Below are 16939 nucleotides of genomic sequence, written 5' to 3' on the forward strand. Positions count from 1 at the left end.
CACCGAGGTAAATACCCTTCTTTGGGATTAAGAAAGACCGCTCGGATTGTCTAGGCCTTGTGGTTTACATCATGTTATGTTATGTTCTTTTATTGTTATTGTAGGAAATATCAATAGCTGTTCTGGTTTTTAAAAAACTGGTTACTTATTCATTTTGGTTACAAAATGTTCTAGTTCATTATATTCCTGAGCTCTGCTTCCACATGCGCTCCATTAAGTGGATCAGGAGCGTACTATCATACATGGTGCACGTGATTTATATGACTTTAATTTCCGATCAAGTGTCAGAAATCTGACTGCCCTGATCTCTAAGGTATGATCAAACTATTAAGCCTTGCAGAATGAGAGAGCGTGAGCATTGCTGGAACCATTCAGCCCGCAAATATCTGGGAGAATCAATCAAGTTTTTGAAAAGTTGTACATTACGCTGATGTCTGGGTTTTGGTTGAATCTCCTGCTGTGACAGCAGCTAAGTTCTGTTCTATTGAAAATTACAAAATTATCCTTCGCATGTTTTTTTAAAAATACAACTCAAATCGTGTGTAAAAAATGAGAATTGTTATATATGAATGAAGAGTCTGACTGGAACCTGTGAGCTCAAAGTAAAGTGTGGCCTTAGTCTTTTATTGCAGGTCTCCAGAGTACCTCTCCAGCCTGTGAGGCATCCATAAGTACCTGTGCTCCCAAGGGATTATGTGATTCCTTGGGACTCCAGGGGATGGGCCCTATGGTGGCTGTACAAGGTATATACAAGTTTACATACATAACAACACTCCCCCGCCAAAGTCAACAGTGTAACTATTTACAAGGTGAGTTGATCTGGGGCCTTTCTTTCCCTGGTTGATCTTCTCAGTGCAAATGCTGGTTTTGGTGAATCGTTTGTTGGGCCCTTACTGGGCTGCTGTGCAGCTGGCCTTGCTGGGCTGCCTGGTGTGGTGAGTCCTGCTGGGCTGCTGCGGGTGATGAGTTCTGCTTCGTGGCTAACCGCGGTGTCGGTTGCCGCTGGTGTTTATGTTGGGGGGTCAAAGAAGGTAGGGTCCAAGGTGGGTTGATCAGCATAGTCCGTGAATCTGAGTTTGATTTGGTTCAAGTGTTTCTGGTGAATGAGTCCATTTGAAAGTTTGACTCGAAACACCCTGCTCCCCTCTTTGGCCACAACAGTGCCGGGAAGCCACTTGGGACCTTGTCCATAATTCAATACAAATACAATATCATTGATTTCAATTTCGCATGACACATTTGCGCCATCATGATATGTACTTTGTTGAAGCCGCCTGCTCTCTACCTGTTCATGTCGATCAGGGTGAACTAACGAGAGCCCTTTTCATGAGCAGTTCAGCAGGTGGAATCCCAGCAAGCGAGTGGGGTCTCGTGCGGTAGCTAAGCAGAAGTCGGGATAGGCGAGTCTGCAGTGAGCCTTCAGTTAACCTCTTCAAGCCTTGCTTGATAGTTTGCACTGCTCTCTCTGCCTGACCATTGGATGCTGGTTTGAACAGGGCAGATGTAACATGAACTCTTTGAACTCGGCACTGGTAAAACATGGCCCGTTGTCGCTCACGAGGACATCAGGTAGTCCGTGCGTGGCAAACATGGCCCACAGGTTTTCAGTGGTGGCAGCGGACGTGCTTGCCGACATTATCTCACATTCAATCCATTTGGAGTACGCATCTACAACCACAAGGGACATTTTACCCAAAAACGGGCCTGCAAAGTCGACATGGACCCTGGACCACGGTTTGGAGGGCCACAACCAAAAACTTAGTGGCACTCCCTGGGTGCATTGCTTAACTGCGAACATGTGTTACATCTGTGCACGCAGGACTCTAAGTCCGCATCGATACCGGGCCACCACACGTGGGATCTGGCTATCGCTTTCATCATTACGATGCCTGGGTGGGTACTGTGGAGGTCCTTGATGAAAGTGTCTCTGCCCTTCTTGGGGACCACTACCAGATTACCCCATAGGAGGCAGTCTGCCTGTATAGACATTTCATCTTTGCGTCGCTGGTACGGCTTTATCTCTTCCTGCATTTCCACTGGGACACTGGACCAGTTCCCTTGAAACACACAATTTTTTACTAGGGACAGTAAGGGGTCCTGGCTCATCCAGGTTCTAATCTATCAGGCTGTGACGGGTGATTGCTCACTCTCGAATGCTTCCATAACCATGACTAAATCTGCGGGCTGCGCCATTTCCACCCCTGTGATGGGCAATGGCAGCCTATTGAGAGCATCGGCACAGTTTTCTGTGCCTGGCCTGTGGTGGATGGCGCAGTTATATGCGGACAATGTGAGCACACATCTCTGGATGCGGGGCGATGTATTCGTATATATCCCATTACTCTCAGAAAACAGGGATATAAGTGGCTTATGGTTAGTTTCCAATTCAAATTTTAGCCCAAACAGATATTGATGGATTTTCTTTACCCCATAGACACACACTAATGCTTCTTTTTCAATCATGCTGTAGGCTCTCTCCGCCTTAGACATACTTCTGGATGCATAAGCAACCAGTTACAATTTCGCAGATTCATTAGCTTGTTGCAATACACACCCGCGCCATACGACAACGCATCACATGCGAGTAAAAAACGCTTACATGGATCATACAACACAAGCTATTTGTTTGAGCATAACAATTTTCTAGCTTTTACAAAGGCATTTTCTTGGCTTTTGCCTCATACCCATTCGTCTCCTTTACGCAGTAAGGCGTGCAGTGGTTCTAACAGTTTGCTGAGATCCGGTAAGAAGTTACCAAAGTAGTTCAGGAGTCCGAGAAACGACTGCAGCTCCGTCACGTTCTATGGCCTCGGTGCGTTCCCGATTGCCTCCGTCTTCGAATCGGTGGGCTTGATGCCATCCGCCGCGATTCTTCTCCCCAAGAACTCCACTTCAGGTGCCAGGAAAACACACTTCGAGCGTTTCAACCTGAGCCCCACGAGGTTGAGTCGACTAAGAACCTCCTCTAGGTTCTGCAGATGCTCGACTGTGTCCCGACCTGTAACCAAGATGCTGTCCTGGAAGACCGACTTCAGTAAGCTTTCCATGTTTCTCTGGAACATCGCTGGGGCTAATCGAATTCCAAATGGGCATCTGTTATAAATGAAGAGACCTTTGTGCGTGTTGATGCAGGTGAGGCCCTTCGATGATTCCTCCAGCTCCTGCGTCATGTAGGCCGAAGTCAAGTCCAGCTTCATGAACGTCTTTCCTCCTGCCAGCGTAGGAAAAAGGTCATCAGCCTTTGGTAGTGGGTATTGATCCTGCAGGGAGAAACGATTGGTAGTTACTTTGTAATCACCACAGATTCTGACGGTGCCATTTCTCTTAAGGACTGGAACAATCGGACTGGCCCACTCATTGAATTCGATCGGCGAAATGATGCCCTCTCGTTGCAGCCGGTCCAGTGCAATCTCTACCCTTTCTCTCATCATGTACGGTACTGCTCTCGCCTTGTGATGGATGGGTCACGCCCCCAGAATTAGGTGGATCTGCACTTTTGCTCCTTGGAACTTCCCGATGCCTGGTTCGAACAGCGAAGGGAACTTGTTTACGACCTGGGCACACGAAGTGTCATCAGCGGACAAGAGCGCTCGGACGTCGTCCCAGTTCCAGCGTATCTTTCCCAGCCAGCTCCTGCCGAGCAGTGTGGGACCATCGCCCGGTACCACCCAGAGTGATAGCTTGTGCACCGCTCCTTCGTAGGAGACCTTAACAGTAGCACTGCTGATTACGGGAATCAGTTCCTTTGTGTAAGTTCTCAGTTTCATGCGAATGGGAGTCGAGACTGGCCTTGAGGCCTTGCTGCACCACAATTTTTCTAAAGTCTTTTTGCTCATAATGGACTGGCTCGTGCCCGTGTCCAGCTCCATTGACACTGGAAGTCCATTTAATTCAACCTTCAGCATTATCGGGGGACACTTTGTGGTCTGAGGCGCTGGTTCATCGTGATCCACCATGGATCTGTCCTCCTCTGCAACATGGTGGTTTGCAGGATTAACAGGTTTGCAGCTCGCCTGCACATACATTGGAGATGTCCCATTGTTCCACAGCAATTGCAAACGTATCCTTTGAAGCGGCATGAATGGAAATGATGATCACCCCCGCAGCGCCAACAAGGTGTTAATGGCCTTTCATTCATCACCCTTGATGGTGGACTCTGAGACATCTGCGGACGTGCAGCTGCAGGCATGTGGGGCCTGCCTTGTATGTTGCGATTTGGAAACATCACTTTGTTCACAGTACTTGTAGCAGTACTTGTGTGTGGAGAGATTTGCTTAGTATTGTCACTGGTGGCAATGAACGCCTGGGCTATCGCTATGGCCTTGCTCAAGGTTGGGGTCTCTACAGTCAAACGTATGCGAAGTATGGTTTCGTGGCCGATGCCAAGTAAGAAAAAGTCTGTGAGCATGTGCTCCAAATGTCCTTCAAATTCGCAATGTCCTGCAAGACGTCTTAGCTCAGTGACATAACTCACCGCATCCTGGCCTTCAGACCTTTCGTAGGTATAGAACCGGTACCTCGCCATCAGAACGCTTTCCTTCGGGTTCAGATGCTCCCAGACCAGTGTGCACAAATCATCGTACAATTTCTCTGTGGGTTTCGCTGGAGTAAGCAGATTTTTCATGAGGCCATACATTGGGGCCCTGCAGACGGTGAGGAGACTCGCCCTTCATTTGGCAGTGTTCACTTCTCCTTCCAGCTCGCTGGCCACGAAGTATTGGTCGAGTCGCTCCATGAAGGTTTCCCAATCATCTCCCTCCGAAAATTTCTCCAGGATGCCCACTGTTCTCTGCATCATTGGGTTTGTCATCTGTATCTCGTCACCAGTTGTTATATGTGAATGAAGAGTCTGACTGGATACTGTGAGCTCAAAGTAAAGTGTGACCGTAGCCTTTTATTGCAGGTCTCCAGAGTGCCTCTCCAGCCTGTGAGGCCTCCTTAAGTACCTGTGCTCCCAAGGGATTGTGGGATCCCTTGGGACTCCAGGGGATGGGCCCTCTGGTGGCTGTACAAGGTATATACAAGTTTACATACAGAACAAGAATTATTGTGATCGAACTGACGTTTGTCATGAGCCCACCAAATGACAACTAAGGAGCTGGTGAAGGGCAACAAAGACAGGGCTGATGGGTGAACGGGATTTAGTGTGGAACAGGACCCAGGCTCGGGCTAGTGCAGAGTAAAACTCAGGGGGCTGGTGAGGAGGGTGTTGGAGAAGTCAAGTCTTGAGGTAACCAAATAAAAAAGAAAGACTTGCATTTATATTTCGTCTTTCACGATCACAGGACATTGCAAAGCACTTTTCAACCACTGCAGTACTTTCGAAGTGTGATCACTGTTGTAATGTAGGAAGCTCACCAGCCAATTTACACACAGCAAGGTTAAACATCTCACCTGAAAGACGGCACGTCCAACAGTGCAATGCTCCCTCAGTACTGCATTGGAGCGTCAGCCTAGATTAAATGCTTAAGTCTTTTAGTGGGACTTGAAGCCACAACCTTCTGACTCAGAGGCGAGTGTGCTACCTACTGAGCCACGGCTGGCACCTAACGTGAATAAGCGTTTCAGCAGCAGTGATGATGAGGCAGTGGCAGAGCTGGGCGAAGTTGCGAAGATGGAAATATGCTGTCAGTGATGGATCAGATAAGTGTCTTGAAGTCAGCCCAAGGTCAAAGAGGCACCAAGAGACAGGCAATGTCTGCCTTCTCACTTCTGATGATGGTGTAAGGCAACCCAGAGTGTGCCACACATTAGAAACATTTATTTAAGAGGCCAAAGATGTATTTGATTATACCGTTGTAGGTGTCTGCTCATAAGTACTTAGTAAGCACTCCGTGCTGAATGCGCATTAACTTGCAGAATGTTTGCCAGTGGTCACATGCCATCTGGATTTTAATACATGAGTAACTTATTTTATTGCTAAATGGAGAACATTGCCTACAGCTGCATGAATGCGACAGGAGCAAGATCAACGGCATCTTTGCCGCACAACTCAACAAATGGGCCAGCTCTTTAGCGGGTATTGCACGTCAGTGTTGAACATCATGCAGGCAGTTACATGGTGAAAGTAGGCATCTGTTGCCTCCTTCTTCTTCTTAGACAGTCCCCCGGAGTCGAGGATGACTTGCTTCTAAACTAATATGAGTTCAATGAGGGATCTATAGACTCTGTCACAGGTGGGGCAGGTGATGGTTGAAGGGACGGGTGAGTGGGGTGCTTGGTTTGTTGTACGCACCTTCTGCTGTTTGTACTTCGGTTCCGCATGCTCCCGACGAAGAGACTCGAGGTGTTTGGCGCTTTCTCGAATGCTTCTCCTCTACTTTGAGCGGTATTGGGCCAGGGATTCCCAAGAGTCGGTGGAGATGTAACATTTTTTCAAGGAGGCTTTGAGGGTGTCCTTGAAGCGTTTTCTCTGCCCTCCTGGGACTCGCTTACCGTGACAGAGCTTGGAGTAGAGTGCTTGTTTCGGGAGTCTTGTATCAGACATGCAGACAATGTGACCCCTCCATTGGAATTGATCGAGCGTGTTCAATGCCTCGATGCTGGGGATGTTGGCCTGAGAGAGAACACTGACTGGTATGCTTATCCTGCCAATGGATTTTCAGGATTTTGTGGAGGCAGCGTTGGTACTTCTTCAGTGCTTTGAGGTGCCTACTGTACATAGTCCATGTCTAGGAGGGCGGGTATCACTACTGTTCTGTAGACCATGAGCTTAGTGCCGGGTTTGAGAAACACTCTTTTCCTCAGGCAACCAAAGGCTGCACTGGCACACTGAAGACGGTGTTGGATTTGGTCATTGACGTCTGCCCTCACTGATAGAAGGTTCCCAAGGTATGGAAAGTGGTCCACGCTGTCCAAGGTCTCGCCATGGTTCTTGATAATCGGGTGGCAGTGCTGTGTGGTAGCGGCAAGTTTGTTAGAGAACATTTGTCTTACGGATGTTTAATGTAAAGCCCAGTCTTTCGTACCCTTCAGTGAAGGTGTTGATGATGGTTTGGCGTTCGGCCTCCAAGTGTGCACAAACGCAAGCGTCGTCTGCATACTGTAATTCAATGACAGAGGTTGGAACAACCTTGTTTCTGGACTGGAGACGACGGAGGTTGAACAATTTACTGTACATTAGCTCCACTCCAGTGGGGAGCTTGTTAAAGGTGAGATGAAGCATTGCAGCGAGAAAGATTGAAAAGAGCGTTGGTACAATGACACAGCCTTGCTTGACCCCGATCCACACTTGTATTGGGTCTGTGGTGGATCCATTGGTAAGGATCATGGCTTGCATGTCATCGTGAAGCAGGCAGTGAATGGTGACAAAACTTTGAGTCTCCAGGCAATGATAGTGCGACTTTCAGCTCTGACGCTGTTGGAGTTGTCTATGAGGGTACCTCTATGGTGCAACATACTAACCTCTCTCATTCATGTCTTCTGCTGGTCTCTGAAAGGAGCCAGAGATAAAGATATTCAGTGCCATGGTCATTTCCACTGCCATTGATAATGCCATCTAAATGTGGCACCTCAATGTAGAACGTCAAGTAGAAGCATTCTGTCAATTTTACTATCTAATATTCAAACACTGTCCTCTGTCTCTCTTTTTTCCTGCAGAAGGAAGTAGTCTATTCTCCAGAGAGGTAGCACACCTGCCATTGTAAAATCAATCTGCTCTTTTTTAAGTAAGTTGATGTTGGAATTCTGTCATATGTATTTGATCGGGACAGTGTAACAGGCAATTCAGTGCTACTCAGAAAGTTGAGTAGTGTTTTCTGTATATGCATTGTTTCTAATAGTCCAGAGTTATTGTTAGATAACCAACGGCTCTCGTCTGTCTTCCAGTTGGGTTGGACTGCACTTTCCTGTTTCCATTCTTATCTATCCAGTCATAGCCAGAGAATCAGCTGCAATGGTTTTACTTCTTGCTCCCGCATCAGTGCCTCTGGTGTCCCCCAAGGATCTATCCTTGGCCCCCTTGTTATTTCTCATCTATATGCTGCCTCCCGATGACATCATCTGAAAACATAATGTCAGATTCCACATGTACACTGATGACACACAGCTCTACCTGATCACCACCTCTCTTGACCCCTCCATGGTCTCTAAATTGTCAGACTGCTTGTCCAACATCCAGTACTGGATGAGCAGAAATTTGCTCCAACTATATATTGGGAAGACCGAAGTCATTGCCTTTGGACCCCACCACAAACTCCGTTCCCCAGCCACTGACTCCATCCCTCCCCCGGCATCTGTCTGAGGCTGAACCCGCAACCTTGGTGTCATATTGAGCTTCTGACTACCTATCCGAGCCATCACTAAGACCGTCTACTTCCACCTCTGCAACATCGCTCGACTCTGCCCTGCCTCAGCTCATCTGCTGCTGAAACCCTCATCCATGCTTTTTTTTACCTCTAGACTTGACTATTCCAGTGCACTCCTGACTGGCCTCCCATCTGCCACCCACCATAAATGAGCTCATTCCAAAACTCTGCTGCCCATATCCTAACTCGCACCAAGTCCTGTTCACTCACCCTTCACTATTGTGCTCACTGACCTACATTGGCTCCTGGTTAAGCAAAGCCTCAGTTTTAAAATTTACATCCTTGTTTTCAAAGCCCTCCAGGGCCTCACCCATCCTTATCCCTATAACCTTCTCCAGCTGTACAATTCTCCGAGATATCGGCATTTCTCCAATTCTGGCTTCTTGCGCATCCCTGAATTTAATGGCTCCATTGGTGGCTGTGCCGTCAGCTGTCGAGGCCTGAAGCTCTGGAATTCCCTTTCTAAACCTCTCCGCCTCTCTATCTCCTTTAAGACGCAGCTGAAAACTTACCTCCTTGACTAAGCTTTTGGTCATCTGCCCTAATATCCCCTTATGTGCCAAATTATGTTTGTCCATGGTCCTGTGAAGCGCCTTGCAATGCTTTACAATGTTAAAGGCGCTATATAAATGCAAGTTGTTGCTTTTGTTGCTGTTGTTAGATGGAATACCCTCATGGGGTGATAGTTCTTCTTGATGAACTTCAGCCCACATTGCCAGCGGTTTCTCAACGCTTGTGCTCATTCTGCTGTTCTGAGGAATTGTTTTTCTCTGCACAACCTCTTTTGTACTACAATTGGTTTCTTATGACCTCTGCTTTCTATTTCCTAGTAGCACAACAGATAACTGGTTTAATTGTCAGCCTTGGCTCAGTTGGTAGCACACTTGCCACTGAATCAGAAGGTCATGAGTTCAAGTCCCACTTCAGAGGCTTGAGCACATAATCTCGCCTGACACTCCCAGTACAGTAATGAGGCAATGCTGCACTGTCAGTGGTGCCGTCTTTCAGATGAGATTTTAAATGGCGGCCCCATCTGCTCTCTCAGGTCAATATAAAAGACCCTATGGCACTATTCAAAGAGCAGGAGGGTGCTCCCCGGTGTCCTAACCAAAAGTTATCCTTCAACCAACATCACTAAAACAGATTATCTGGTCATTATTACAGTGCTGTTTGTGGAAGCTTGCTGTGTGCAAATTGGCTACTGTGTTTCCTACATTACAACAGTGACGACATTTCAAAAGTACTTCATTAGCTGTGAAACAATTTGGGATGTTCTGAGGTCATGAAAGTTCATTCTTTCTTACTTTTTAGAAGAAAGAGTTAAAGACAATGGGATTCTAACTGATGAGAGACAGACAGGACACAGAGTGGACTTAAGAAAAATTATTGAAGATTAAAACTTTCAGCTTGAGCTGGGTGAAAATGACAATTTATGAATAATTCACACTTTAGTGATGCTGTCAATTCCTTGGCCTCTCTTTTCTGATTGCCCATTTACCTGTCAGGAACTAAATGCAGTCTGAAAAATATATGGAAACACGACAACTTTGCTGAATGTTCTCCATTTTCTAGCTCGTTATTATTTGGTTAATTAAGTACAAAAATGGCTTCATGGAATATGCACAGCCCATTGTTCTTGGACTGGACTGATATTGGGAGAATTCCTTTAAAGATATATTTTATAAACTGAGAATGCTGGAAATCTCTAATGAAAGAAGAAAATGCTGGGACTACACAACTGGTCCATCAGCATCTGGTAAACACGAAAAGGACAGGTCAAAGAGTTGGGCAGAGACTGTGCATTTATATAGAATTACATAGTGTTTACAGCACAGAAACAGGATATTCGGCCCAATAGGTCCATGCCAGTATTTATGCTCCACACGAGCCTCCTCCCACACTTCTCCATCTAACCCATTCAACATATCCTTCTATTCCTTTCTCCCTCATGTATTTATTTAGCTTCCTCTTGAATGCATCCATGCAAATCATCACAACTACACTCTGTGGGACCAAGTTCCACATTCTCATCACTCTGAGTTTCCATCACCTTTCCACCATCTACACGGCACAAGTCAGGAGTGTGATGGAATACTCTCCATTTGCCTGGATGAGTGCAGCTCCAACACCACTCAAGAAGCTTGACACCATCCAGGACAGAGCAGCCCATTTGACCACCTTAAACATTCACTCCCTCCATCACCGACGTACCGTGGCTGCAATGTGTACCATTTACAAGATGCACTGCAGCAACCTGCCAAGGTTTCTTCGATAGCACCTCCGGAACCCGCGACCTCTACCACCTAGAAGGTCAAGAGCAGCAGGTGCATGGGAACACCATCACCTGCAAGTTCCCCTCTAATTCACACACCATCCTGACTTGGAAATATATTGCCGTTCCTTCATCGTCACTGGGTCAAAATCCTGGAACTCCCTCTCTAATAACACTGTGGGAGTACCTTCACCACACGGTCTGCTGCGGTTCAAGGTGGCGGCTTACCACCCCACTTCTCAAGGGCAGTTAGAGTTGGGCAGTAAATGCTGGCCTTGCCAGTGACGCCCACATCATTAAAATGAATGAATTTTAAAAAGGGCTGTTTTTAATTTTCAGCGATTGTGGAAAACATGTGAGATCGGATTGGCCCAGTTATACACTCCACCCAATTTTCCCCTCCAAATCAATGGAAATAAAAATCAAGAGAGATCTATAACGTGCGGCTGAATCAAGATCAGCCATTTTACAGTAACGCCCAAACTTCGAATTACCGCTCAGAACTGATGAAGGGTCTCCCCAAAATGCTAAGCTGCATTTCTCTCTTATCAGAAGCTGCGTATTTCCAGCACTTTCTTTATTATTAGAAATTTAGAAAAGGGGAGCGAGGGGGGAGGCAAGCATTTCAGGACTCCCATATCGTTTGGGGGAGACTAGAACTAGAGGGCATGATCTTAGAATAAGGGGCCGCCCATTTAAAACTGAGATCAGGGGAAATTTCTTCTCTCAGAGAGTTGTAAATCTGTGGAATTCGCTGCCTCAGAGAGCTGTGGAAGCTGGGTCATTGAATAAATTTAAGACAGAAATAGAGTTTCTTAAACGATAAGGGGATAAAGGATTATGGGGAGCGGAGTCCATGATCAGATCAGCCATGATCTTATTAAATGGCGGAGCAGGCTCGAGGGGCTGTATAGCCTACTCCTGTTGCTATTTCTTATGATATGTTCTAATTAGAGAATGTAATTAGATACTTAGGGATGGAGGACTTCCGTTATGTGGAGAAATGGGAGAAGCAGGGATTGTTCTCCTCAGAGCAGAGAAGGTTATGGGGAGATTTAATAGCGGTGTTCAAAATGATGAAGGATTTTGATAGAATAAGTAGGGAGAAACTATTTCCACAGACGGGAGGGTCGGTAAGTGAGTTGTTGTGATCTGGAATGCACTGCCTGTAAGGGTGGTGGAAGCAGATTCAATGGTAACTTTCTAAAGGCAATTGGATAAATACTTGAATGGGCAAAGTGGGCAGGGTTGTGGAGAAAGGACAGGGGAATGGGACTAATTGGATAGCTTTTTCAAAGAGCTGGCATAGATACGATGGGTCGAATGGCTTCCTTCTGCACAATGCTTCTATGACTGTATTAATAAATACTTTTTTTTTAAAAGGGGGCACAAAGGATGGCCCCTTTGAAAGATATATTTGAACATACGGTGCCTATGCACATTGAAGCAGTTGGGTAGAAATCAGCACTCGACTGATCACGTCTACAAGAGTTAAAGTGGTTGGAGCTCTGGATTCAAAGGGAAGGCTCTCCTCCCACTTTTAAGTGCCGCCGAGTGTAAGCGGCAGGTTTTTTTTTAATGTGGTACTGGTGAGAGGGGAGAGCAATGTATTGGAGTCTGCTTCGCTTCTCTGCCCCAGTCGCTCTGTGACAGCTCTCCTGGAAACTCTTTAAAGAAGACATCCCTCGAGTTGGGGAGAGCTTTCTTTGTATCTGTGGGATTGTTATTATTTGTTGTTTTCTCTCTCGCTCTCCGGCAAGGGAAGAATTACAATAAAACTCCAAATGCTTTTCTCGGCGTGGAAGCGAAGGAAAGACTATTAGCAGTTGATTTTTAAAAATGGGCAAACTTCAGTCAAAACATGGTAGGGAAATTAAAACTCACCCCACGGCTGCACACACGTGGGGTCAGTTCATATTTTCACACGGTGCTTTTTTGGGGGGGTAGTTCAATTGAAATGAGATTTGCTAACTTTTTTTTAATTTTTTTAAAAATGTGGGTCGATTGAAACTGACAGCATGCAAGCGGAGAGAAAATCCCGAAGGTGAGATATTTTCTCTAAATGATACTGATCGACAATGATAATTAAATCTACGTGGAAAATTGAAGTCTGTTTTGGTATTCTATGATTTTGCTATTAATTCGACCCCCCTCTCTCAAAAATGTATTTTTAACTAAACCTGCCCACTCTTTCTTGCCCCCTTTGTTATTAAATATAATTTCTCCAGTTCTAACCCCGTTATTTTTTTGTCCCCTTTCTCTCTTGGACGTATGTGTGTGTGTTTGCAGGAGACAGTTTCGTGGTGAATGCCTACCTGAACCGCCGGGGTTTGGAGGAGTTTGAGCGGCAGAGAACTTCGAACGGTGTCCTGGAGCAGGCGAAACTGCGCGGATACCGACCCTTCTCTACGGTAATTGACATGACCCTAACAAGGAAGCTCTGAGATAGGTCCACACTTGAACACACCGAACACATACAGCATCCCAGGGAGAATGCAACAGCCTCAGCCAGCAAGTGCTTTTCTCCACTCTCAAATTCAACTTTAGTTTAATGCAGAGGTTTCATTGACAAGCTCCCATCTCCCAATGTGTATGTTTTAATTGGGTGGGGGGGTTCTTCCCAATCTCATTGAGAGAGAACGTATCTTTAAATCTGTCAGTGTAATGCAGCCTTTCCCTCTGATTCTGGGCTTGCCCTCGCTCGCTGCTTGTGTTGGTGAGACGTTGAGGTTTGATTCCGAGCGCTTACTCGCTTTTTCTCCCTTTATCAATCTTGAGATCAACTTGTGTGAAGGGAGATGATGAGAGGTGACTTGGGGATATGTTTCTATCTGGATCAAAATTGATGTATTATTATTTTTTTTAAGAGCTCTTCTCGGCAGGTTTCAGTTGCACACTCTTTGAGAACATTGACTATCCCCAATGGGACAATTCTTCCAATGGGAGCTATCCGCTCCGTCTATTACTAGTTAAACTTTAATGACGTAGAAATTCAAGGGGGCCAATGAAATAGCAACTGTAAGCTAACCCCAGGATCACTTAAATTGTAGCGATATAATTTAATCAGCAGGTACAAATTTCGCTTGGAGTGGGTCCCACCTTCTAGTATTTCCATATCAAAGCAGTATTGCACATTCATGAAGGGATGGGTTGTGTCCATTGATGCCTTGGACTATTCTGTTTTTGTATATGTACAAATATAATGAAGTGACTTATTTTTCCCTTTTCTCATTCAGAACTGTGAAAAATAGCAACGTTTGTAAGGCTATTTGTTTGGTTTTCCTCCCTTTTTATGATGTTTATAATCTTAGTTCCATCACTCTATGGGAGGTGCTGGGGGGAGACCAGCTTGCCCACAAAAAGGAAGTGTGTTTGCCCACAGTCCCTTCTCTCCTCTCCCCACCCACCCCCTTGGGTTTTGCAAACCTTTCAATGACCTGCGAGCTGATGACCAGTGAATCCGAGAGGATTAAAAAGTGGCTAAATATCCTCAAAAACAAAGGGCTGGGTGGAAGGAGAAAAATCATAATTGAAAAAGATTTCAGCAGTGTAAACTCAGTTGAGTAGCTGCATGGTGTGACTAGGTTGTTCCAGCAAGAACTAAGCCTATCAGAAGACTTTTGATAATGTGCAAACAGACCTGTTAAAGTGACTATTCTGAGAACACTAATCCATGTGTTCATGATTTGGCATAGAGTTGCGTTTGACTTGATTTTGATTGACGAAAAAAAATCGGGTGCGTGCAGGGGGAGAAACTGGGTTAGTCAAGGGTAGCTTTGCTTGTTTTAAACCCAGTGTGAATATGTATTGTAGGATGGAAATGGGCAGACTCTGATGTGATCAGTAAAGTGTAATAGAGGGCATGTAAATTTTTTCACATGGATGCACTGTAGGTTTTTTCTTAACTAGGATTACAGCAAAGCATAGTTATGTGTGTGTAAAACTGTCGCACCTTGTCCACTGATCTGTGAATACCTAGCAGTGTAATTATAAGCTTTGCCTTTCCAATCTCCGATTTAAAAAATTTGTTTTGGGATATGGGCATCGCTGGCAAGGCCAGCCTATATTGCCCATCCCTAATTGACCTTGAGAAGGTAGTGATGAGCTGCCTTCTTGAACCACTGCAGTCAGTGTGGTGGAGGTCCTCCCCACAGTGCTGTTAGGTAGGGAGTTCCAGGATTTTGACCCAGTGATGATGAAGGAATGGCGATATATTTCCAAGTCAGGAGGGTATGCGACTTGGAGGGGAACTTGCAGGTGATGGTGCTCCCATGCATCCGCTGCCCCTGTCTTTCTCGGTGGTAGAGATCGCGGGTTTGGGAGATGCTGCCAAAGAAACCGTGGCAAGTTGCTGCAGTGCATCCTGTGCACGGATTGTGTTAGAAGAGAGCATCTTGAGATATATAATATTAGAAGGGAGCAACTTGAGGGAGTGAGTGCACAAATGTTTTGGTTCATCTCCCCACCCCCCCACCCCAATCTATTGATATGATTGCAACACAGAAACAGCCCATTTAACCCAACCAGTCCATGTTGATTATCTTCCACATGGGCAGTAGTCCAGATACCACTTTCTTATCTAACCTATTCTTAAATCATTAAATCTGATGGTGCATTTCACAGCCTCACAACCCTCCTTTTATATTTAAAAAAAAGTTTCTCCTGCTCCCTGTCCTAAATCTATCTATGTCCCTTTGTTGTAGACTCCTCAACCACTGAAAGCATTGCTTCTATCTACTCTAACCTGTCGCTTCATAACTTTAAACATCTCAATCAAATCACTGTTCTAACAATTTTTTCTAATCTTTCTTCATATCTCTATATCCTCATACCTGGTAGTATCACAGTGAATCTGTGCTGTACCCTCTCTATTACCTCAACATCCTGCCTGTAGTGTGGAGCCCACAATTGCACACAGTACTCCAACTGTGGTCTTAAAGCATCTATATAGATTCACCGTGACACCCCAACTTTTATATTCTGTACCTCTTGCCTTAAAACCTTGTATTAATTTTCTTTTTTATGGCCTCATCCACTTGAGGTACTGATTTTATGTGCTGAAAAAAAGAAAGACTTGGATTTATATAGTGCCTTTCATGACCACCGGATATCTCAAAGCGCTTTACAGCCTACTTTGAGTGTAGTCACTGTTGTAATGTGGAAAACGTGGCAGCCAATTTGCACACCGCAATGTGATAAAGACCAGATAATCTAGTTTATTGTTATGTTGATTTGAGGGATAAATATTGGCTAGGACATCTGGGATAATTCCCTTGCTCTTCTTTGAAATAGTGCCATGGGACTTTTTACATCCACTTGAGAGAGCAGATGGTGCCTTACTTTAATGTCTCTTCTGAAAGACGGCCCCTCTGACAGTGCAGCACTCTCAGCACTGCACTGGAGTGTCAACCTAGATTTTTTTTTTCTTGTGTTCAAGTTCCTGGAGTGGGACTTGAACCCATAACCTTCTGACTCAGGTGAGGGTGCTACCCACTGAGCCACCGCTGACGCTGAAGACATAAACCCCAAATCCCTCTGCTCTTCCACATCACCCAGCTTTCCCAACTCCACGTATAATTACTATTTATTAACCAATATGTACCACTTTACACTTACTGATGTGGAATTCTATCTGCCATTTCTTTTCCCCATTCTGCCATCTTATCAATATCCCCTTGCAGTTTTCTTTGGTTCTTAGAATTATTTTTCAATGCCTCCAATTTAGTGTCGTCTGAAATGTCAGACCACTCCCTCTAGCTGTATACAGATATCTAAATGATAGATGTACACAATAAACAGAAGCTAACTTAGAACAGAACCCTGTGGGATACCACTACCCACTTCCAACCACTCTGATAAACTGTCCTTAACTCCTACTCTGTTTCTACCCTTTAAAACTGTTTAAAATCCAGTTTTCTATGCTTCTCCTAATTCCATAACCCTTCATCTTCTCAATAATCTCCCGTGTGGTACCTTGTAAAAGGCTATCTGAAGGTCCTTGTAAATCACATCCACTGCATTTCCCCTACCTGCCATAACATTACACTGAAATCTAGAGACCATGTTCATTAATGATTGTGTTAGAGAAATGGTTCTTTCTATCAGAGTGTACTAAGCTAATCCAAAACATTACTATGTTCCAATTAATTATGCATCTGATTTCACATTAATGCATTAGCCCCAGTTCCTAAGTTGCCATTATCAAACTGCAATGCAGTAGATTGTAAATGGCAAGTTAATGCTGCGGAATCGGTTGAATTTTTCAAATGGTGGATCCCAATAGGTTGAATCTTTGTGCTACAGAATGTGACTGCAATTGCAAGCACTCCATCATCTGTCAATTGATTGTGTGCAAACAGAA

General features: G+C 45.2%; 1 protein-coding gene across 3 annotated transcripts in view; it reads left to right on the plus strand.

The window, feature by feature from the left end:
- The first annotated feature begins 12174 nt into the window (after window positions 1–12174).
- The window catches only part of nkd2b (NKD inhibitor of WNT signaling pathway 2b), a 138757-nt gene continuing 133992 nt past the window's right edge, over window positions 12175–16939 (plus strand). For all 3 annotated transcript variants that reach the window (XM_070880495.1, XM_070880496.1, XM_070880497.1), the window contains exons 1-3: window positions 12175–12442; window positions 12596–12622; window positions 12868–12989. In XM_070880495.1, the coding sequence (XP_070736596.1) occupies window positions 12418–12442; window positions 12596–12622; window positions 12868–12989 (174 nt within the window). In that variant the 5' untranslated portion in view covers window positions 12175–12417. The remainder of the gene's footprint in view (window positions 12443–12595; window positions 12623–12867; window positions 12990–16939) is intronic.

Source organism: Pristiophorus japonicus, chromosome 5 (genome assembly GCF_044704955.1).
Source record: "Pristiophorus japonicus isolate sPriJap1 chromosome 5, sPriJap1.hap1, whole genome shotgun sequence".
Lineage (NCBI taxonomy): Eukaryota > Metazoa > Chordata > Chondrichthyes > Pristiophoridae > Pristiophorus > Pristiophorus japonicus.